This window comes from Silurus meridionalis, chromosome 15 (assembly GCF_014805685.1).
Source record: "Silurus meridionalis isolate SWU-2019-XX chromosome 15, ASM1480568v1, whole genome shotgun sequence".
Classification (NCBI taxonomy): Eukaryota; Metazoa; Chordata; class Actinopteri; order Siluriformes; family Siluridae; genus Silurus; species Silurus meridionalis.
This window is the reverse complement of record NC_060898.1, coordinates 1,015,001-1,037,910: the sequence shown is the minus strand read 5'-3', so window position 1 is coordinate 1,037,910 and position 22,910 is coordinate 1,015,001. Positions and strand designations below refer to the sequence as shown.

Here is a 22,910-nt window from a genome sequence, read left to right as displayed (position 1 = left end):
GTAGTTGTAAGAGAAGGGTATAGGGAATGGGCAGAAGGGAGGAGAGTGTAAGGAGTATGGAGTAGACTGTAGGTAGAAGAAGTATGGAAAAGGGTGTAAGGAGTAGGAAGTAAAGTGTAGGGTGTATGTTATAGGGAGTTTGGAGTAAAGTGAATTGTATATGGTGTGTAAGAAGGGTGTATGAATAGAGTCTAGGGTGTGGGGAATAGGGAGAAGGGAGTAGGGAGGAGGGTGTATGGTGTAGGGAGTATGGTGTAGGGTGTAGGGAGTATGGTGTAGGGTGTAGGGAGTATGGAGTAGGGTGTAAGGAGTATGGAGTATGGTGTAGGTGTGTAAGAAGGGTGTATAAATAGAGTCTAGGGTGTGGGGAATAGGGAGAAGGGAGTAGGGAGGAGGTGTATGGTGTAGGGAGTATGGTGTAGGGTGTAGGGAGTATGGAGTAGGGTGTAAGGAGTATAGAGTATGGTGTAGGGTGTATAAATAGAGTCTAGGGTGTGGGGAATAGGGAGAAGGGAGGAGGGTGTATGGTGTAGGGAGTATGGAGTAGGGTGTAAGGTTTAGGGTGTAAGGTGTAGGGTGTATGGTGTAGGGTGTAGGGAGTATGGTGTAGGGTGTAGGAGTATGGTGTAGGTGTAGGGAGTATGGAGTAGGGAGTATGGAGTAGGGTGTAAGGTGTAGGGTGTATGGTGTAGGGAGTATGGTGTAGGGTGTAGGGAGTATGGTGTAGGGTGTAGGGAGTATGGTGTAGGGAGTATGGAGTATGGTGTAAGGAGTATGGTGTAGGGTGTAAGGAGTATGGAGTATGGTGTAGGGTGTGTAAGAAGGGTGTATAAATAGAGTCTAGGGTGTGGGGAATAGGGAGAAGGGAGTAGGGAGGAGGGTGTATGGTGTAGGGTGTAAGGTGTAGGGTGTAAGGTGTAGGGTGTAAGGTGTAGTATGTATAGTAGTATGTATGTTGTATATGGAGTCATATTGAACACACCCTATACATGTAGGGTATACTGTAAGCTGTAGGCAGTAGTGAGTATAGTGTGGTGTGTGTGTGAACTGATCTTCAACATGGTGAAAAACAGTAAAAATGCACAATCAGACGCGTAATACAGCTTTAAGGTGTTTAAACATTCTGTTAAGACTCCGATAAAGCGATTATTTCGCCAGGGGAAAAAATCAGTCCAACGAATAGATATTTGTAAACAAATTGGTTTGCGGTACTTCCGGGTTCGTCGCTCGCTTCCGGTCAGCTGCGGACTGGAGTGCGCGGTGGCTTATGGGTAAGAGATACAATAAATATATATTAATTAAAGCAAAATAAATATATGAATTTACTGTTTTATTCGCAGAATATGAACATTTCGTTTTAAGTCGGGTTTTCTTTTATTTCAACGTTTTCAATGCAACACGAATACAAAGTTATTAGATTTCAGAAGCGGGATTTATATCTCTGGGTATAAATAAACTGTAAATAAAAATAAAACGCAGTTTATTTGTAATTATTGTGTGTTTTATTCTAATTATTAGTGAACTGCGGAGCGAAAGGGATTGTGGGTAAACCCCCCTTTGGGACTGCTGGAAGATTTTCCAGATCGCAGTGAAAACAGAAGGATGAACAGATAAAATAATTCGGTGTGCACTGAAGAAACCTGATTTCCGAGGATGGTGTGGTGACATGAGTAGAAAATTGTTTTCTTTGATCTTTTTAACGCGAAAAACGCATCAATAGGATGCACTTGGGGAGTCACGTGACTGCTGGGACATGCTGGGGGTGGGCAGCATCAGCATCATCATCATCAGGAGCAGCATCATCCTCTCCTGCAGTGTCTCTCAATGCCTTTCACAATGAGAAAGCAAAATGTGTCCATCACCAAAGCCTTTTTTGTTTGTTTTCTCTAGATTGCATTTTGTTGCATAAAATGCACTGATTGTTTTTTCCCCTGCTTTTTATCTTCCATGCACATCATTTAGTCCTGCTGTGGTGATGAATGGTGCAGCAGGAATCATGGCTGGCCTTCTTGCCACAGCCATTTATCTTTTTTTTTGCTTGCTATCTAAAGAAGAGAGTTCTCCCATCTGAACAAAAAAAAAAGCCCTGCTTTACACTAGCGCTCAGGTAGGTCACGGTCTGTCTCCTGTTTGCTCTTTGATTTTGATTTTTGCTTTTTTTTAATCAGATTTTACATTCTGAAGTTGTCAAGTTACACACGGCCTGAGATTACATAATAGACTGTTTTTGTGCTATATCTCACACACACATGCACAAAAACCATTTTCATATGCATTTCAGTTTTGGAATGAGATTAGACATTAAGATCGTGAGTGAATGGGTTTAATCCTTTATTCTGTAGAGGTTAGAGGTTACTAACTCGCTTTTGATTGGCCGAGGGATCTCAGATGCCTGCGCTCTGTTCATGTGTATTTACTGAAACAAAAACAGCTTTGTAAGAACATCCATCCAGGGTTGATGTATTGTTGATGTAATGTAATGTATTATGGAGTTTTCCTCTGCAGATGTGTCATATCCACTATTCAGCCCTATTTGGATGGGGTTACTTTTGCATGATGGTTTAATTGGTGTGTACTTATATAAGTTCAGTCCTGTCCCAGTTCATTATGCTGAGTTTAACAGAATCACTGCATGTGGAAAGAACAGAACCTAATAACACAGATTGTGTATTAACTTCAGGTGGTTTACTGTAGGAAAGACTTACAGTATATTGTATATTATATTGTATTATTACAACACACCAAGGCGGCATTTTTATTTTTATTTTAAAACTCGTGTGGATGAGAAGACTGAGACGACGTGTAGTGTGAATGAGATGAAGTGTAGTGTGAATGAGACGACGTGTAGTGTGAATGAGACGATGTGTAGTGTGAATGAGATGACCTATAGTGTGAATGAGACGACGTGTAGTGTGAATGAGACGACGTGTAGTGTGAATGAGCGACCAGCGTGGTGTGAATGAGGCGGCGTGTAGTGTGAATGAGACGACCAACGTAGTGTGAATGAGACGACCAACGTAGTGTGAATGAGACAATGTTTAGTGTGAATGAGACGACCAACGTAGTGTGACTGAGACGACGTGTAGTGTGAATGAGACTACGTGTAGTGTGAATGAGACTACGTGTAGTGTGAATGAGACGACGTATAGTGTGAATGAGACGACGTGTAGTGTGATTGAGACGACGTGTAGTGTGAATGAGACGACGTGTAGTGTGATTGAGACAACGTGTAGTGTGAATGAGATGACGTGAGACGACGTGTAGTGTGAATGAGACTACGTGTAGTGTGAATGAGACGATGTGTAGTGTGAATGAGACTACGTGTAGTGTGAATGAGACGACGTGTAGTGTGAATGAGACGACGTGTAGTGTGAATGAGACTACGTGTAGTGTGAATGAGACGACGTATAGTGTGGATGAGATGACCCACGTAGTGTGAATGAGACGACGTGTAGTGTGAATGAGATGACCTATAGTGTAAATGAGACGACGTGTAGTGTGAATGAGACGACGTGTAGTGTGAATGAGACGACGTGTAGTGTGAATGAGACGACCAACGTAGTGTGAATGAGACGACCAACGTAGTGTGAATGAGACAATGTTTAGTGTGAATGAGATGACCAACGTAGTGTGACTGAGACGACGTGTAGTGTGAATGAGACTACGTGTAGTGTGAATGAGACTACGTGTAGTGTGAATGAGACGACGATAGTGTGAATGAGACGACGCAGTGTGAATGAGACGACGTGTAGTGTGAATGAGACGACGTGTAGTGTGAATGAGACAACGTGTAGTGTGAATGAGACGACGTGTAGTGTGAATGAGACAACGTGTAGTGTGAATGAGACTACGTGTAGTGTGAATGAGACGACGTATAGTGTGGATGAGATGACCCACGTAGTGTGAATGAGACAACGTGTAGTGTGAATGAGACTACGTGTAGTGTGAATGAGACAACGTAGTGTGAATGAGACGACGGTAGTGTGAATGAGACGACGCAGTGTGAATGAGACGACGATAGTGTGGATGAGATGACCCACGAGTGTGAATGAGACGACGTGTAGTGTGAATGAGACAACCTGTAGTGTGAATGAGACGACGTGTAGTGTGAATGAGACGACGTATAGTGTGAATGAGACGATGTATAATGTGAATTTTTAACACGTATTTTCAATCACGTGAAGCTAGAGGTTTTGGTGTGAGATGAGTGAATGATCTGAAATCATTTGAAGTTTTCAGATCGCTACCCAAGGAAATGGATGTATTTAGCCGCTAGCTAAAGCTGATGAAATCCCTATTTGGGCAGGATTTGTTTGACATGGTGAATTCAGGATCCCATCTGTTGATAAACATTCCCCTGAACATCCTGTGGGAAAAGAAGGTTTGGTGATTTTTCATGAGATTCTTATATTCTTTTTATATTCTTATAACTGAGAGACTTTGTTCGAGCTCATGATGTAAATGCACGGACTTTTTTTCTTTTTGCTCTTTTTTTATATTTGTGATCACAGGTTCAGGAAGTGTGCGTTAACTTCGCGATGATGATTCTCATCCCGTCAGGTCGATGATGAGGTTTTTGAGCTGAATAGCTCAGTGTGTGTGTGTGTGTGTGTGTGAAGTTAAAGCTTAGACGCTGAAAAGTCATCAAAGTGTGTAAGGTCAGAGGTCATAGTGCAAGAGCTCTTCCTCAGCGCAGCTGCTGTCTGAGAGATTAGAGTGTCATCTGATGCCTCGAACTGATCCGATACAAACCAAAAATAGCTCAATGACATCACACACGCCACCATGCACATCATACTGCAACATGGACATAGTAAAACAAACGGCGTTCTGAACGGGTGGTGTGTCCTGGATACAGACTGATCTGTGTTTGTTCGTTCACGTGTTTAATGATTGAAGATTGGAGCAATGGGACAGTTTATTAGAGCACTGATCCAGAATTCTCTAGAAGGTTCAAAAAAGTTTTAGTGCTCATTGCCATAGAATACATGCAATATCCAGGAAAGGGGTTCCTTCTGTTATACAGTGACTGCCTGCAGAGCATCCTGAGCTCAAGTCAGCACCATCCTGATCTCCTTTAGCAGCACCATTGCACAACTGATCCTGGAAAAAGGAAGCTCTGAGGTTAAAACGTCTGACTTCTGATTAGAAGGTGGTGAGTTCAAATCCCAGCACCATCAAGCTGCCACTCTGTGACCCTGAGTTCAGTTTATAAATGAGATCATTGTTCATGTGTAGAAATATGACAGCCAGCCAATCAGAGACCAGCATCTGTTGAATGGTTGCATTCATGTGCAAATATTAGCTATGATGTGTGTTCTGTTAGGTCCAGAATTTCAGGTTATTTGTTATAAGGAACATTTTAAAATCTGAAGTATTTAGCAACTGTGTTTAGACCAGGCGTCACCAACGTCTTCTAGAAAAAAGCATATCAATATATATATATATATATATATATATATATATATATATATATATATATATATATATATATATATATATATATATATATTTCAATTTTAGGGCGTGGCTGTGAAGGTTAGTTTAAGTTTAAGATTAATACGAGCGTTACTGAGATGAGGTTCTGAGGTCTGGATGTCAAGGAGGTCCTGGTTCTAGATTCAGTTCATCAGAAATGTGTTCACTCTGGTTTTTCCACATCAACCGTAACATAAATAACCATGTTTTCATGTTCTCACTTTATGTGCATGAGAGCGTCATCATTCTGGAGCAGGGTTCTGGCTTCTTAGTTTCAAAGGAAGATGTACAGAGACGTTCTAGACTATTGTGTGCTTCAGACTTTGTGGTAACCGTTAAGGGAAGAAACACATATGAGTGATAAACAGGGGTGCACATACTTTAAGCCTTAAAGTGTAAAAAAAGAAATACCCCAGTATCCAATCAGCTCCTTGTTTCATGAGATTATTCTGTGTGGTTTATTTAAAATGAAATATGCATTTAATAATTGTCACTTTTGTTTTATCAGATTGTACATGATCACAATCTCATGTTTAAAAAGAAAAAAACAGAAAATATATTATTCTACTTTTTGCTTCAACATTTCAGGAATCAATTCTGGTGTTAAATTCGTCATCATCGTCATTATTACATTTTGTTATGGTCTCTGACTCACATTACACTCAAATCCCTGACTGCAATGACTGACGTGTGATTATATATTATTATCCAGCACCTTGTTGAACATCGAGACCAGGCCCTGATTACACACACACTCAGACACACACCACCCCTGCTGCAGAGCTTCCCAGCCACCATGATGTCGGGCCTTTGTTCTTTTTTTTTCCTTTGAAATTCCTCCGAAGGTACACGAGATCCCATCTCCTAATCCTTTCGTCCTTTTTTTTGTTTATTTCTAACCTCTCCTATCGCCCCCTTTAGCTTTCTGGCTTCTGCAGCTGGTTGCATTTGCAAGCCAGTACTGTCTCTTCTGACACACACACACACACACACACACACACACACACACACACACACACACACACACGTAGACAAAAGGCCAGAGCTGCCTGTCGAACACTGCCCCCTTTTTCCTTTGCATCTGTGAAGACACCGGGTGACCCACAGGAGAGGAGGAAGAGAAGAAATGAAAAAATTTTAATAATAAATCGCAGACACTTACACACACACGCACACACACACAAACACATACACACACTTACACACACACAGAGGTACACACATACAGAAACAGAATGAGGCCTGGATGGATCGGGATGCTGCATTTGCATGGATCATGGGATCACAGACGATTCCCAGTAGACGTGGGAGCAAAGAGATTTAGGGTAGGCACCGGTTTGTGCATGTTTGCACTGGTGTGTGTGTGTGTGTGTGTGTGTGTGTGTGTGTGTGTGTGTGTGTTTATGGCCTTTTGTTTCTCTCTCCCTCAGTTAGAGAAGACATGATGCTTGGGTTGCCCAGGACTAAAGGACAAGACAGCTGACAATTTTTTTCTTTCAATCTCTTTTTTACTCCTGGAGAAGACAAGAGGAAAGAGAGGAAGCAGGGACATGGGATAAAGGGAGAGGAGCATGAACCGGAGAGAGTGAGTGAGTGAGGGGGGGAGGTAGAGCAGGAAAATGGAAGAGCAAAACCGGTGCTGCAGAATGGGGGTAGGAACGGAGAGGCAAGAATCAAAAACGAGGCCAGGTACCGAGCCGTGTTTACTGTTTCCTACTCCTGCTTCATCTGCTTTTTTTTTTATTTCTCAGGAAACACACAGGGAGACACAGAAAGAGAGAGAGAAAGAGAGAGAGCGCACGATGCTTGTTTTTTTTTTTTTCTCCGGCTTCCATTTCCATCTTAACGCCATCCATCCATCCCTCCATCCCCGAGCCTGGTGTGTGCATGTTCACTTTCCACGAGCGTTCACGTCTCTTTTTCAGGCCTAGTCCTTTCTTCAGAGGAGCGCTTGAGGTCTCGGGCCATGAAAACTCTACCCGTGTTTAACGTAGATGACGTCAGGGATGACTTTTACTCGCTTTTGCCTGTATTTCATCGTTTATTTTGCAAGCAATTGTGAGTAACCCTGTCTACAGGTCACACCGGGATCATCCAATCTCCAGGTTTTCATGACATCTGAAATAAAAAAAATCTGACCTAACATGACTATCTTGACAGGAATGTTCCAGTTCTGATGGAAACGTGTGTGTGTGTGTGTGTGTGTGTGTGTGTGTGTGTGTGTGTGTGTGTGTGTGTCCGTCCTGCGAGGCTGCACTGCAGCACACACATAATGTGAGGGGACCAGAACCGGTTGAAACTGGTTTGAGGCAGATGAGGAACAATGCAGCCACTGTGCTACAGGGCAGATCGCAAGGAAAAGAAAAAAAAAGGGAGCAAAAGGAGCTCTGGTGCACGTTAGCAGGGTCACGTCAGGGTTTTACATGCTTCTCCTTCTCATCACAGGCTTCTCCTGCGTGGTCCAGATAGGGCCTGATAGTGAAGCAGGCGCGATGGAGAAGGGAAAAGTCACACTGCAGCTTTGCAGCTTTTCGGTTCGGGTCACAGTATGACGGTGTCACGGTATCGGCGTGGTGGCACGGCCCGAGCCGCTCGCTGTGTGTCAGGCGTAACGTGACCCATGAGCGCTGCGAGGGAAAGTGGGATTTTTTCAGTGGAGAGAGAGCGAGAGAGGAAGAAAAGAATGAAGGAAGGAGGGAGGGAGGTGTTTAGTGGTGGCAGAGGGTGAGAGAGTGGTGTGTTTGAGGGGGAGGAAGGAAGGAAAGAAGGATGAAAGGAGGTTGTTTTGCAGTAAAAATGGTCGGAAGCGAGGGTGAGGAGTGCTTCATTTGCATGCTTTCACTACTACTGTGTGTGTGTGTGTGTGTGTGTGTGTGTGTGTGTGTGTGTGTGTGTATATCAGTGTATCAGTGTATCAGGTTTTGTTGCTTTATGTGATTTTTCTGCTAGCTTTGCTTGCTGGACCAAATTCGAGGCCTTGTTGTAAGCCTTTCCTTTCCCCATTCTAACGTCCATTTTGGCAGTTTCTGTAACTTGTTTTCGAGTGTGGATGAAAGTCTGCATGGAGGAGAAGGAGAAGGTGGAGGAGAAGGAAAAGGAGAAGGTGAAGGAGGAGTAGGAGGAGGGAGAAGGCCATTTTGGCCCTGCCTGTGCAGAACGTGCAGATGTTAATAACAGTAATGGAGGACAGGCTGCAGTCAGATCACACATTACAATCCAGGCAGAAGCAGTAGGATTAGCGCTGGTGGCTATACTCACTAGCCTATCCTCATCTTCATGGATTCTCCATACCATGAACTTTACTGTTTCACAGCACGGCTTTTGGGGGCTGTTTGGACAAATCTGCTTCTGTACTCTCACGATAAATTTAAAACAATCCAGTTCCATCTTTATTTATAGTCCATCAATAAAAGACACCAGATTATTGGTTTTAATAGGCAAGAAAACAAATTCCGTGATAAGAAAATACAACAGGGTGGTATGATGAACCGTTTACCACCCAAAGATTTTTAAATAGCAACAGCTTTATTCCACTGAGAGTTTTTCCAACAATCTATTAATATTTATGTACAAAGTTATGGAACATCCACGAAACAAATTAGTTCCTGTTCTCACTTTAATGATAGAAGCTATAAAGATTACATGCGTCTCTTTATTTCCTGAAGGTAACAACCAAGTTATTTGAATTTAATTAAGAAGAAACTATGACGTGCGAACTTCTCCATCCTCAAGATGGTGGGAAACATACAAGTTGAACAGCATTTACCTCTGAGTGTTATAAAGCGCTGACATTCGAGACTCCTTCTCATCACAGTTTCCAGATAGGGCCTGGTAACTTAAACAGCCATGATGAAGAAGGGAAAATTACACATTTGCAGCTTTTATGTTTGTGTCACGGTATCACGGTATCACGGTATCGGGGTGGCTGCACGGGCCGAGTCTTCCATTCATGAATATTCAATAAACGTCTCCTTACAGAACTATTAGTTTATTTTTTTAATGCGTGCATAAAATGGACTCTCTGTCAACAAGCTGTTACTATAGAAACGATTCATATAATAAGGAAATTAATTACCACCTTCTGACCATTCACGATCCAGAATTCAACAGTGTTATAATGAAAGCAATACATCAAACGCCCAAAGCTAATGTAGATGGTGTCATGATTGCATTGTGATTGATGTATTTTTTCCAGTATATAAAACCCTTTTAATAGCAGTAAAATATCTGTAGTTCTGCATAATTCAGTTTTCCATCAAAATAAATTTGGTGGCTAAATGTTTGTATATATATTTTTATATTTAAGGTGATTTCTAAGGCAAAGACTAATTGTTTTGCCGGTATAAAAAAATTAACATTACTTTTGTTCTGTATTTTTTTTCAAAAGGGTTTTAGCTCATTTTCTTAAGACCATGGGCGACATGAAAACCCCAGACTTTGATGATCTACTAGCGGCCTTTGACATTCCTGATATGGTCGACCCCAAGGCCGCGATCGAATCCGGCCACGATGACCACGAGGGGCATCTCAAACAAAACGCCCACCATGATGATGACTCTCATGTTCCCTCGACGGCAGATGTTGGAGTAAGCGTTATAGTAAAGAATGTTCGTAACATTGATGCCAATGAACACTCACTTTCAGACAAAGATATCCATTCTTCAGTCGGAAATGGAATGCACAACGGATTCATGACCATGTCGCCTAACAACAGGTTTAGCAAAGATGGCAACAAGCTTCAAAAAAGTGGAAATCGTGGAACCGAAGTGACTGGTTCTAGGTATAACCAGTTCAGTCCTATTTCCAGTGCTGATGAGTTTGATGATGATGACAAGATTGAAGTCGATGACCCTTTGGACAGGCAAAACAATTTACCTTCTTTCAGACCAAATCCGCTTACAGGACTTAGCTCGAAGCAAGAGGAGCTTTCCTCTAACCTTTCAGCCAATGGTCCAACTAAGATGGGAACTAATGGCAATTACAACCATTTAAGAGCTGGAAACACCAATACCAATGGCACTTTAGGAAATCCAAATGCCTACAATCCTCCAAAACTAAGAAAAACAGAAGACCATCTCAAAGAGGTACAAGGCCAAGATGGAAAAGAAGCAAGAGAACCAGCTGTTGGGTTGAGTATGACCAACCTGTCTCAAGCTAAGGCTAAATCTTCTGCCAAGCTATCATCCTGCATTGCTGCTATTGCTGCCCTTAGTGCAAAAAAGACCAGCATAGACTTGACAGCTGCAGAACACACTATCAATAACCAGGATTCTCCAAAAGAGGCGAAGGAGAGTCCAAAGATGACAGAAAAGATCCCAGAGCAAGAGTCAGCCCTAGAGCTTGCCAAGAAAATGCTTTCCAAACAACCTGAGAGTCCCTGTAGTGTTACCAGTGAGAACAGCAGCAAAGGGTCTCCATCATCGTCTGCCGGATCCACCCCTGTCATTCCTAAAGTGCGCATTAAAACCATTAAGACATCTTCAGGTCAGATTAAGAGGACTGTTACTAGGGTTCTGCCGGAGTTTGATTCTGAAGGTCTAAAGAAGGGATTTGACTCAGGATCTATCGTAGTATCCTCATTCCTGTCTTCTCCTTCATCAAATTCTGTTTTGTCCTCTACTACTCGAACAGCACTCCCTACCACAGTGGTGGCGACTTCCGGAGGTTCAACCATCGAAGTCACAAAGCAAATGACTATCAAGCCTGTCGCGACTGCCTTTCTACCAGTGTCCGCAGTAAAAACCGCTGGCTCCCAGGTAATCAACTTGAAACTGGCAAACAATACAACCGTAAAAGCCACAGTTATACCTGCTGCATCTGTTCAAAGTGCCAGCAGTGCCATTCTCAAAGCTGCCAATGCTATTCAGCAACAAACCGTTGTGGTACCTGCTTCCAGCCTTGCCAACACCAAACTTGTGCCAAAGACTGTTCATCTTACCAACCTGAACCTCCTTCCCCAACCTGCTTCAGCCTCCGACTTCCACCAGGTTCTGTCTAAACCTCAGCAACCCATGAAGCAAGCCATGATGGCCAGCCAACCTTCTAAGAAAGTGTCACGTGTGCAAGTTCTGGCCAGTTCCCAGAGTTCAGTGGTCGAGGCCTTCAACAAGGTCCTGAGCAGCATCAACCCTGTGCCGGTGTATGTTCCTAATCTTTGCCCTCCTTCCGCAGCATGTATTTCATTACCATCCCGTGGTTATAAATGCCTTGAATGTGGTGACTCCTTTGCTCTTGAGAAAAGTCTAACTCAGCATTATGACAGAAGAAGTGTTCGTATTGAGGTCACATGCAACCACTGCTCCAAGAACTTGGTCTTCTACAACAAGTGCAGCCTCCTATCCCATGCCAGAGGACATAAAGACAAAGGTGTGGTCATGCAATGTTCCCATCTTATCTTAAAGCCTATCCCTGCTGATCAGATGATCTTGACTCCATCTGTGACCTCCAGTGCCCCCATTTCAACAACAGGGCACGGTTCTTCTGCAGGAAATCAGGGCAAAACTGAAACCACAGTGATCTCTGCACCTTCTTCGGCTCCTGTAGTTGCTGCCATGCCCCTAGACGAAGACACTTCGCGAGTGTGTCGATCGAACCTGAAGTGCTTGGAGTGTAACGAGGTGTTTCAAGACGAGTCATGTCTGGCCATGCACTATCAACAGGCTGCCGAGTCGAGTTCGCAAGTACGTTAGATCCGCTATTATGTGATCCTTAAAGATTTTCTATCAAATTCAGCCAGAAGTAAAAGTGCATGCAATTCTGTATGATACACAACACAACAACGTAATCTCTATGCATAGCACTTATGTTCATTACAAGAATTTTATTTCCCTTCTGCTGCAGAAAACCTGCACCATTTGCCAAATGCTGCTGCCAAACCAGTGCAGCTTTGCCTCCCATCAGCGAATCCATCAGCACAAGTCTCCGTACATCTGCCCAGAGTGTGGCGCCATCTGTCGATCTGTCCATTTCCAATCCCATGTCACCAAGAACTGCCTGCACTACACACGTCGAGTGGGCTACCGGTCAGTCCTTGCATCAGCTCACGTGACCGTTTCTTCATTATTTCATCACTTCATATTGTTGTCTGGTCACAAAAGCTTTTTTTTTTCTCTTGTTGTACATTCGATCACTGTAAAGAGGTAGAAGTAGTGAGCAAGTGTTTAACTTTTGACCACCACCATCTGCCATAGCGTTGGCAGGTCTGATGTTTCTATATGCTGGAGGTAGATCTTTTTTTTGTTTGGTTTCGAATTGAGTTTATTCATTCTTGAGTGTATTCTTTTATTCCTTCATCATACATGGTAAATATTTATATATATAAACTGATCAGGCATAACAGCATGAACCCTGCCCAAGGTTCACCACTGTTCCTTCTTGGAGCACTTTTGATAGATACTGACCACTGCAGACCAGGAACATCCCACAAGAGCTGCAGTTTTGGAAATTCTCTGACAATTTGTCAAACTCACTCAACTCCTCACGCTTGCCCATTTTTTCTGCTTCTAACATCAACTTTGAGGACAAAATGTTCACTTGCTGCCTAACAGATTTTCCACCCAGTGAACATTTTGTCCTCACAGATGATGTTAGAAGCAGAAAAAATGGGCGAGCTTGGGATGTTCCTGGTCTGCGGTGGTCAGTATCAAAAGTCCTCCAAGAAGGAACAGTGGTGAACCCGGGACAGGGTCCTGTAGCTCAAACTACTAAAAAAGTTCATGCTGTTGATGATCGATGGGTCACGACTGTTTTAGCAGCAAAAGGGAACCATCACAATATTAGGCAGGTGGCCATAAAGTTATGCCTGATTCATTTAATATCTATGTATGATATATTGTAGGTCATTAGATTTTAAATATTACAATATTGCATAATGGTAATAGTTTTTACCGTAGTTCTTGAATCTGATTGGTCAGAAGGAGTCTTGGTTTGTTTGTTAAAGATGCATTAGATCTAATACTGTATGTTGTCGTTGCTATAGTAACAGCTCATTCAAGAAGGACCATTTTGGCATACATTTTGCATAAACGGATTAAAAATGGACAATTGTTCTGTATGGGCATGTTTATTTAGAATTTATGGAAGGAGTCTCCAGTGTCAGGGCTTTGTAACAGTGTGAGGAAAATCTGTAAAGCTTCATGATATCATTTCAATAGAACTTTCTGTTTTATTAGCAAAATCAGGATATCTAAGATTAATTTTCTCATCACTTCATCCTATTGTTGATTGTTTTCCTATAACAGAACGTCCATTATTCCTTTCTCATTTTTCTGCATAAGATCAGAGTTGAAACTCTTACAGACCTGGCAGCCATGTTCATGCTTCACATTGTTACGGTCATCTCGTTGATATGAAGTCACATCACAGCACTTATCTGAAGGCATAAAGGTCCAGTCCTTTTGTCTTTCTTCTGTTTATCCTCAGATGCATCCACTGTAGCGTGATCTTTGCTGACGTTGCCGCTCTCAAGTCACACACCCAGGGTTCCCACTGTGAAATCTTCTACAAATGCCCTATCTGCCCCATGGCCTTCAAATCTGCCCCGGGTACTCACTCCCACGCCTACACTCAGCATCCGGGGGTGAAGATCGGAGAGCCTAAGTGAGTCACGGGTTTATTGTGTATGCATTCATTTTCAGAAAAAGATTAACGTAAATGCTGATTTATAACTAAAAGGTTTGCTTAAAACTTAATATTTTTTAATAAATAGAGCACAGATTTAAAGTTTATTTAAATAAGCGAGACCAGTCGGCTCTTTTACCCCTACTGACATGTTCTGTTGCCCAAACAGTGACAGAGTAGAAACCAAATCGTCCACAGTGTCTTGTAGATGTGTTTATTTTTTTCCACAGTAATCAGCAAGCACTTGCTAATGAAAAGAGCAGGTGGCTCCTTTGTGGTTCGGCGTGACGGTCAGGAACCGTAATCGCACCTCGACTGAACGAGGCTTATTAAAGACCTGTGAAATGTGTATTGACTTTCGATGTAACTGCTGAGTGAACGTCTTTCAATACTTCCATTAATATATTCCTCTGTATAACAGATGTGACTGTGATTGAAGCATATCCGGTCCGACCGTATTTGTTCACACGTCATCGTATCCATGCTGTAGCGCTAGCTTTGTTTAACGTTCTGTTGTTGCGTTACGAGTCTTCTGTTAAGCGACATTTCGCACGTACGCAACTGTTTTCTCAAACAGTGCAGGAATAACAGAAACTTTAATTATTATTTGTTATATAATTACCAAGCGCTGAATTAACGTCCTAATAATAACCCGGTCCTGCAGCCGAGAACTGACTGAAATAAAATTCATTTAATTTAATTAAACATTTAAAACAGTCTTTAATAATTAATAATGCTGAAATTTATTCTTTGTTACACTTCCACTAATATGATTAATATAAATTAAACTGACAGTAAGAATTTAACATTTATGGAAGGAGTCTCCAGTATCAGAGGTAAAGAGGCAACTTTTTACCAACATCCCAGAATATTAAACATAAAACATAAAAATAATACAATTAATAATTAACTGCAGGGACTCAATTAGTCATTTTTATGCTGTAGTATATTAGGAATTTACTATTTACAATTAGCAGTTATGGGGTTTTACGTCATTATTTTGCTGTATCATAAAAATGAAATAAGATGCTAACATTTATGGAAGGAGTCTCCAGAATCAAAACTCCAGCTGTCAATTTTCCTTTGCATTTTATTGACTTTTCTCCTGTAGCATAACTTGGACATTCCAGAACAATGAACATAATTAAAACATTAAATAATGAAAAAATAAATAAAACAACACATAATGCTGATTATTTTCCTGTAAAAGCATGGCATGATGTTTAATCATTAACAAATCTAACATAATAACATAACATTTTTTTGTAGGTTGATCTACAAATGCTCCATGTGTGATACCGTCTTCACGCAACAGATTCTTCTATACACACACTTTGACCAGCACCTTTCCAGTCAGAAAGTGTCTGTCTTCAAGTGTCCAGACTGCTCCATGCACTACGCCCAGAAGCAGCTCATGCTGGATCACATTAAGGTGATGATGAAGATTTTCTGGACACCAAAAACATTTATGGCATTTGGCAGGTGCACTTATCCAGAGTGACTTACAAATTAGCATTGAAGGTGGCTGAAGAAGCCCACAGTGGTAAATTGTTGGTGCTGGGATTTAAACTCATGACCTTCCAGGCCAAGGTCTAATGCTAAAGCACTGAGCTACAACCTCTCTACTAATAGATCTTATTTTGCAGATCATTTACAACCTATGTCCTAATCCTCTGTTCTTTCTTTACAGTCCACACACGGGACACTGAAGAGCATCGACGGTCCCCCGAACCTCGGCATTCATCTCCCACTCAGCAGCAAGCCCATCAACTCCCTGACCCCCAACTCCAACAGCAAAGACTCGTCTCCTCTAAACAGTCAGGAAAAAATGGACAAGAAGCCGTCGTCTCCTGTGAAGAAAAGCGCTAACGGGACCAACATCCACACTAAGGGTGTCTCGTCGTCTGTCTCGTCCTCGTGTCCTGGGTGGACGTGTAAGGAGTGTGACCGTCTCTTCACACAAAGAGAAGTCTTCATCGCTCATATGAAGAGAGAACATGGGAAGGTAATGAGGAAATCTGTGGAATTTCGTATTAAATAATCAGTAAAATAATCTACACTATTGTGGCTGAATTATTTGGACACCTGACTTTTCCTGCGATATCTGCTTCCACTTCAAACTGTTCAAAATTGGATGCAGGAGCAGGACATTTTTTCTTAAACTAAAAGTCCCAAACCTGTTCCCATGACAATGCACAAAGCCAGCTCCATGACAATATGCTTTCCATGGGATGGAGTGGAAGACCTTCTTCTATAGAGCTCCAAACCTACTGAACAATGAGTGTGACTGCACCCCAGGCCTCCCCACCTCAACTCACCTCACCTCACCTCACCACACCTCACCTCCATCAGTACCTGACATTACTAACACCCTTGAGGCTGAATGAATCTCCACAAATCTTCACAAAATCTAGTAGAACATCTTCCCAGAACAGTGGAGCTTATTATAACAGGACATGAAGACGGAATGCAGAATAAGAAGCACATATCAATCTATGGTCAGGTGTCCACAAACCTTTATCCATATAATGATTTATTTAGTATAATTAATAGGAATAGTACGAGAAGTTTCATCTTTACCTCTGATTGTTACAGTACACTGACACTGGAGACTCCTTCTATAAACGTACCATTAGCACATTTATCTTCTGCAGAATACTTTCACACACACGTTCCTTAACTTCTACATCACATTGTGTGCAGCTCAAACATGTCACAGATTGTCAGGGCGGTTATATAACGGATCGGCGCGTGTAATTTGCGGCAATCAAAAATCAACAGTGATAAGAGGAAACACGTGACAACAATTCGCGTTGATTCCTCCCGCTGAACGTGGATGTCAAGTGGACGCCATGAGGAAATAATGGCTTCTAAATGAACAGTTCAGGAGGATAATATGAGGCCTTTAAAGGGAAATAACCCACTTTGCCCCGGGATTAAGCGAGTCGTGACGCGGGGGCTGATGAGTTTTAACGCGCGGCGAGGCGGTCGTAGCGCAGACGTCGTCTGGGGGAGGGGCTGAACAGCGGGGAAGGTTTATTGTTGTCACAAAAACAAATTCACAAGTGTTTTTATAAACGATACAAAGGCAAGCGATTAAAGCCGTACCTACTGTGAACATTAATCAGACGTATTATTTCCATGTTTTGTTTTGTACAATTGTCCTTTTAAGCGTAATCCATGTTTTAAACAAAACTTTTCCTTTTTTCTCTTTTCTTTCTCTCTGCAGCAACTGAAGAAACATCCGTGTCGACAGTGTGACAAGTCGTTCAGTTCTTCACACAGTCTCTGCAGACACAATCGGATCAAACACAAAGGTGTTCGGAAAGTTCACTCCTGTCCGTGAGTACCGACGAATTAGTACATTTATCAATTTAAGCCGAATAGGCAAAAATATTGGGACACGTGACTTTTTCAATCACGTTGTTTTTCTCAAACTATTAGTGCAAAGTTGGCACACAATTGTAGAGAACGTTTTGGTTAAAATTTTCCCTTCAATTGAACCAGGAGACCCATTTTTCAGTTCCAGCATGACAATGCTCCTGTGCACAAAGCCAGCTCCATGATGATCTACTTTCCATGGGTTGGAGTAGAAGATCTCTCTCTATCGAGCTCTAAACCCTATTCAACACCTTTGGGATTTTTTTAAGTCCAAAATCAGAACCAGTGATTTGTACTGGATGTAAAAGATCAACACAATGAGTCTGCAGGTTTACGTTGACGAAATGTATTAGTTCACGGATTTTATTTTAGTTACATTTCTCTTTGAGACGATTTTGGAGACTAATTGCTATTACTAAGATTATAATCATGAGGCCTTGGGGTATCATGGGGTCTTAAATTCAGTCTTGGGAAGAAAGTGATAAAGCAAGTCGTAAAACACAACAACGATGATGATGATGATGATGATGATGATGTTGATGGAAAGTTATGATGATGTTTTGTAGTAACACACTGTAACAATCATACTCTTTAATAAACTGAGGCTTGTGTGCTGATTTCCTCCCGTAGCCACTGCCCCGACTCCAAATGCACTTTTACCAAGAGGCTGCTGCTGGAGAAACACATCCAGCTGATGCACGGCATTAAAGATGTGGAGAGGAAGGTGGGGGTGGAGTCCAGCAGCACAGAGGAGTGCACTGTTAAAGACCAGGTGATTACAGAAGCAGATACAACAAACCTGCCTTTCCCTTTTACCTTCCTGTTAATATTATTATTATTATTATTATTATTATTATTATTATTATTATTATTATTATGAGCAGTATTATTCTATTCACAGTGTTTCTGCCTAAATTATTAATTTCTATAATAATAATAAGAAGAAGAAGAATCATAATAATAATAATCATAATAAATATATAATTCATTGATATAACTTATATAAAGCCTTTATTACTCTCATTATGTCTCCACGTAACCTCACCTTCAGTGGGAAGAACTAAAACTGAAAAAATAAAACTGTAGATTAAAAACAAAAGAAAAGTCTAATAATTAAGATGTGCGTAACCCGACTCTGAATATGCAGAACTTTCCATAACTGTTGGACTCTGAACAATGTCCTGGTTTGTGTGAGCAGGTACGGCGTCCCAAACGAAAGCTGAACTCTGACGGCGAGGACGCCGAAGAAGAAGAGGAAGAAGAGGAGGTGGAAGAAGTAGCAGAAAAGGAAGAGGTTCGACGTAAGGGGATACCTGGCCGGAAGCGTACGTCCTCCTCGTGCCCTCAGCCCTTGAAGAAGCTGAAGGTGAGCGTTGTAAAGACTCAACGGTGCGCCGTGTGCAGCTTCTCCACCACCGAGCTGCCGCTTTTCCAGAAGCATCTCCCGTCGCACAAGACGGACGGCTCGTCGCACCAGTGCACTGAGTGCGGCCTGTGCTACACGTCGCGCCACTCGCTCGCGCGACACCTCTTCATCGTGCACAAGATGAAGGAGCCTCCGAGCGCCGAGCAGCAGGAGAACGCTCCGAACGTTCCGGATACGCAGTGCAGGGTGTGCGGAAAAACGTTCGACACCGAGCCGGCGTTAAACACACACATGCGCACTCACGGCATGGCCTTCATCAAATCCAAGAGACTGCGCGTAGCCGAGAAGTGAGACAGAACCACGTCAGAACCGCGTTCGAGACCAAACCGACCTCCAGACAGATTAAGAGGAAATGCAGAAAAAAACAGGGAAAGTTCCAGGGAAAAAAGCACGGCCTTAAATATGCACACGTTGTTGTTTTTTGTTGAAATGTGCAAACGCGGACCACGGAGACCCGGTTCTGCGTCTCGCTTCTGCGTCTCGGTTCGCCACACGTACATCCTCCATCTCTATAAATACACATATATATGAGAAATGTATAAATATAAATAAGCACACTTGTGTGTTGGGGGATATGTAATATATTGAAAGTGGAACTACGTGTAATTTAAATATCTACGAGAAACGCATTTTGTACACTTTATGATAGATGTTTGTATGGATGTTCTGATAGATCTTTTATACGGCAGAAGTTTTATTTTCTATTCTATTAGACCCCGTCTCGTCGCCTTCTTTCTGCAGCTCAGAAAACTCAGAATTGGCTTAAAGGACGTTGTAGACAGACGTGTACGGTATTTGCAAAGCTTGTGTCATCAGTCACCTCGTGAAAAACATTTTCACATTTCAGAAAATATCTCAAAAAATTCGGATTGTCACCTGAATACCTCCTGCTGTACAATTCAGACTTCAGAATTTAGACCAACTGCCCAAGTTGAGCCTCTTTGTATGGAGCGATGCCCAACTAGATTTGTCATCCAGAGTCCATGAGTAAAATAAAGCATCATTGCAGGTAAAGTTCTGTTTTAAAAGCTCGATTCTGCGCATCTTACATTTTTTCTGAATCTGATGTTCACATTAGTTGCGAATTATCCACGTCTCGTTCACACCTCCGAGGTTGTCCTCCGAGATTTTTCTCGAGTATCTAAAACAGAGATCTTCAACTGGATCCACACTCTTCCTTTCAAAATACATGTTTTATTAATGTTCTTTCTGTCTGTGTGTGAGATGTAGATGATTTTATTTCAACAAATTTAAAACCTCCAATTTGTGTTCATTTAAAAGGCTAAAGGTGTGAAGGATAAACAGAACCAGCACTCGTCTCTTTGCCACACTAATAGAAAGCGTTCAGTTCATTCATAATTTCATCTAAAAGTAGTGATTGGTCTCAAAATCAGGAAAATATTTCTTATCTGACATCAATCAAATATCGCCCTCAAATGATGATGTTTTACAGCCAGAACATATATTCCAGTACGGCATGTTGTGGTTACATAAAACTATCAGAAAATTTAACCCAACTAACATTAGAGACCATATCACAAGGGCACAATTTTTATAACAAGCTCCGCCCACTGTTTTTACATCAGACGTGTGAATTCTGCAGTGTGTGAAGATATTTATGTATTAAATCCTCACTGTGTGCGTAACTCAACTCTGAATACCCTCAACTAGACACCAACCAGACACCAAAAACATTTCAATACATTTCTCTTTGTTTCTTCTGGTCCCAGTTGATTTTCAAGATCTTTCAGATTTGTATTTATTATTAACACAATACAGATGATGATTTCGTATTGAGGGGTTTCCCCCCCCCCCCTGCTTTTTTTTCAGCTTTTCACCATTCCGAGTTTTTTCTCTGATTTTATTTCCTTTATTTTTTTATTAATGTATTATTTTTTTATTGTTTGCTTTAATCAGGACCTTCTGAAATACAGACGCAGGGCAAAACACTGCATTGATGGTATGTTTTAGTACTTTTTCTGTTCTGCCCTGCTGTTTCCACACATTTCTTCTTTGCTCAGCTGCTCATCCTTTAATTTGCTTTGCAAAATTCGATTTTCAACAAGGAGAACGTGTCTATAAACGTGAAACTGGAATGCTTTTTTCCAAGCTGTTAGCCGTTAGCTGGTGAGATACGTGAGATATTGTATAAGCAAATACTAACAATAAAAAAATCCTTTATTCCTGAGATACATTTGTTCAGGATTCACACACAAGACACAGGTTGGATGTATTTATTTGTTGTTTAGTTTTTTTTTTTACTTTTTTGGATAAATGAACATTTGTGAGAAGCCGTTTGTTTGTGCATGAGAGATGTTTTACGATGGTCGTTTCTTAGGCTGTCTTGCTGCTGTTCTGTAGAATCGTCCGATGTTTGTGTAAAAAAACACATAAATAGTTATTGTCAATAAACAATACGGAATACAAACTGTCTCCTGGCATCATCAAGCATGTACAGATAGCACAGATTGTTCACATGGTCAAGCGGTTGATGGAATTACATTTATTTTTCTAAAAGATCATTTTATTTTTTATTTATGTTTATTGTTTTTCATACTTAGATATAATTGATGTATTAAAGGTCCAACTTTCAATAAAACTTTCAAAAGGTACAGATAAACAAGGAGGCAGATTCGGTAATGATGCAAAAGTGACGGAGCAGATCAGGTAACCATTATGACACTTATATAAGATTTGGTTATGATAGTTATAAAGAGGATGCTGATTGGGTAACAATAATGACATGGATGGAAAGTTTGGTTTTAGCAGTTATATAAGAAATGCAGATCAGGTAACAACAATTACACAAATGGAAGTTTTAGTCACAGTTACACAGAGGATGCAAAAAGGGTAACAATAATGACAGAATGAGGTTTTGGATATTACAGTTATACAGAGAATGCGAATCATGCAACTATAATGACACTGATGGAAGATTTTTATTACAACAGTTACACAAGGGATGCAGATCAGGTAGCAACAATGGCATATTATGGAAAGTTTGATTTTCACAGTTACACAGGGGATGCAGATCAGGTGACTGTAATGGAACAAATAGATGTTTTAGTTCAAACATTTGCAGAGGAAATGCAGATCAGGTAACAACTCTGGCACAAATGGAAGTTTTGGCCTCAGAAGTACCACACAAGGGTTACAGATCAGGTAACGACAGTGACATGGACGACTTGGTTGTGTAGTAAATAAGAGCTCCTGACTAGTGGAAGGGAATAGAAGTCCACTAGATGTTAATGTGTTTGACCAAATTTGGTGAAAGTATTTCTTGTTAAATATACAGATAATATTGCAGGTCAGAGTTCATTTCAGACTGAATACATAAACATGCCTTGAAAACACAGGTGTAACCGAATCGCTGACCTTTGTTTCCGTGAAACATCGATTTGCATGCAGAATTGAAAGATCTCCAGCCTTCTGTAGTCACATATCCTGTCCTTGTTATTTAAATGTGCTCCATCATAGCCAGCCTGAATGTGAAGATGCTGCAGGTCAGAAAGACCACCGTCCTGTCAACCCTCTGCCTCTTCCTCTGCTCCTGCACGTGGACTGCATGTGGACTCAACATCAGCACCAGATGTGCTCAGGATGCTCTGATGTTTCTTACAGAATTGAACAGGAGTCAACCAGAAAAATATGCAGTGCTGAGTAAGTCATCGACTCATCTATAACCTGCTATAATGTCCTTATGATGGTTATTACATGATAAATGAACTGGTGAGAGGGTTTTCTTCTAAAAAGAAGAATTTTAGACATTATTAGTGCTTATTGGTCAGTCTAACAATATATTAATATTTATTTATTCAAGTTTTTTAGTATTAAGTCACAATATATCAGGTGTCCAACCCATGTAAAGCAGATTTTTATGAAGCTGGCTTTGATGCCTTCAGCTTTGTGTTAACAGTTCAGGAAGAATTACATATAGCTGGAAAAGTTGGTATAATTATAAAAATAACAGTATGTATAATTAAGCAAATTGATATTATTGCAATGT

At 41.3% G+C, this 22,910-nt stretch overlaps 2 protein-coding genes across 8 annotated transcripts in view; both read left to right on the top strand.

The window, feature by feature from the left end:
• The first annotated feature begins 1,518 nt into the window (after positions 1 to 1,518).
• znf532 (zinc finger protein 532) lies at positions 1,519 to 21,337 on the top strand. Of its 7 annotated transcripts, none has more exons than XM_046868180.1 (10): positions 6,547 to 6,803; positions 6,913 to 7,167; positions 9,866 to 12,158; positions 12,319 to 12,500; positions 13,900 to 14,076; positions 15,367 to 15,529; positions 15,788 to 16,102; positions 17,327 to 17,439; positions 18,109 to 18,250; positions 18,677 to 21,337. In XM_046868180.1, the coding sequence occupies exons 3-10, from the start codon at positions 9,891 to 9,893 to the stop codon at positions 19,193 to 19,195; spliced, it is 3,879 nt and encodes a 1,292-aa protein (XP_046724136.1). In that variant the 5' UTR covers positions 6,547 to 6,803; positions 6,913 to 7,167; positions 9,866 to 9,890; the 3' UTR covers positions 19,196 to 21,337. The 7 variants fall into 7 exon arrangements, with proteins under 7 accessions (XP_046724130.1, XP_046724136.1, XP_046724133.1 ...); XM_046868177.1 differs by having other exon boundaries at positions 6,909 to 7,167; XM_046868174.1 differs by lacking the exons at positions 6,547 to 6,803; positions 6,913 to 7,167 and adding an exon at positions 1,519 to 2,107.
• A 1,152-nt stretch (positions 21,338 to 22,489) lies between these two features.
• The window catches only part of oacyl (O-acyltransferase like), a 7,766-nt gene continuing 7,345 nt past the window's right edge, over positions 22,490 to 22,910 (top strand). The window contains exon 1 of the mRNA XM_046868257.1: positions 22,490 to 22,564. Within this exon, the coding sequence (XP_046724213.1) occupies positions 22,513 to 22,564 (52 nt within the window). The 5' untranslated portion in view covers positions 22,490 to 22,512. The remainder of the gene's footprint in view (positions 22,565 to 22,910) is intronic.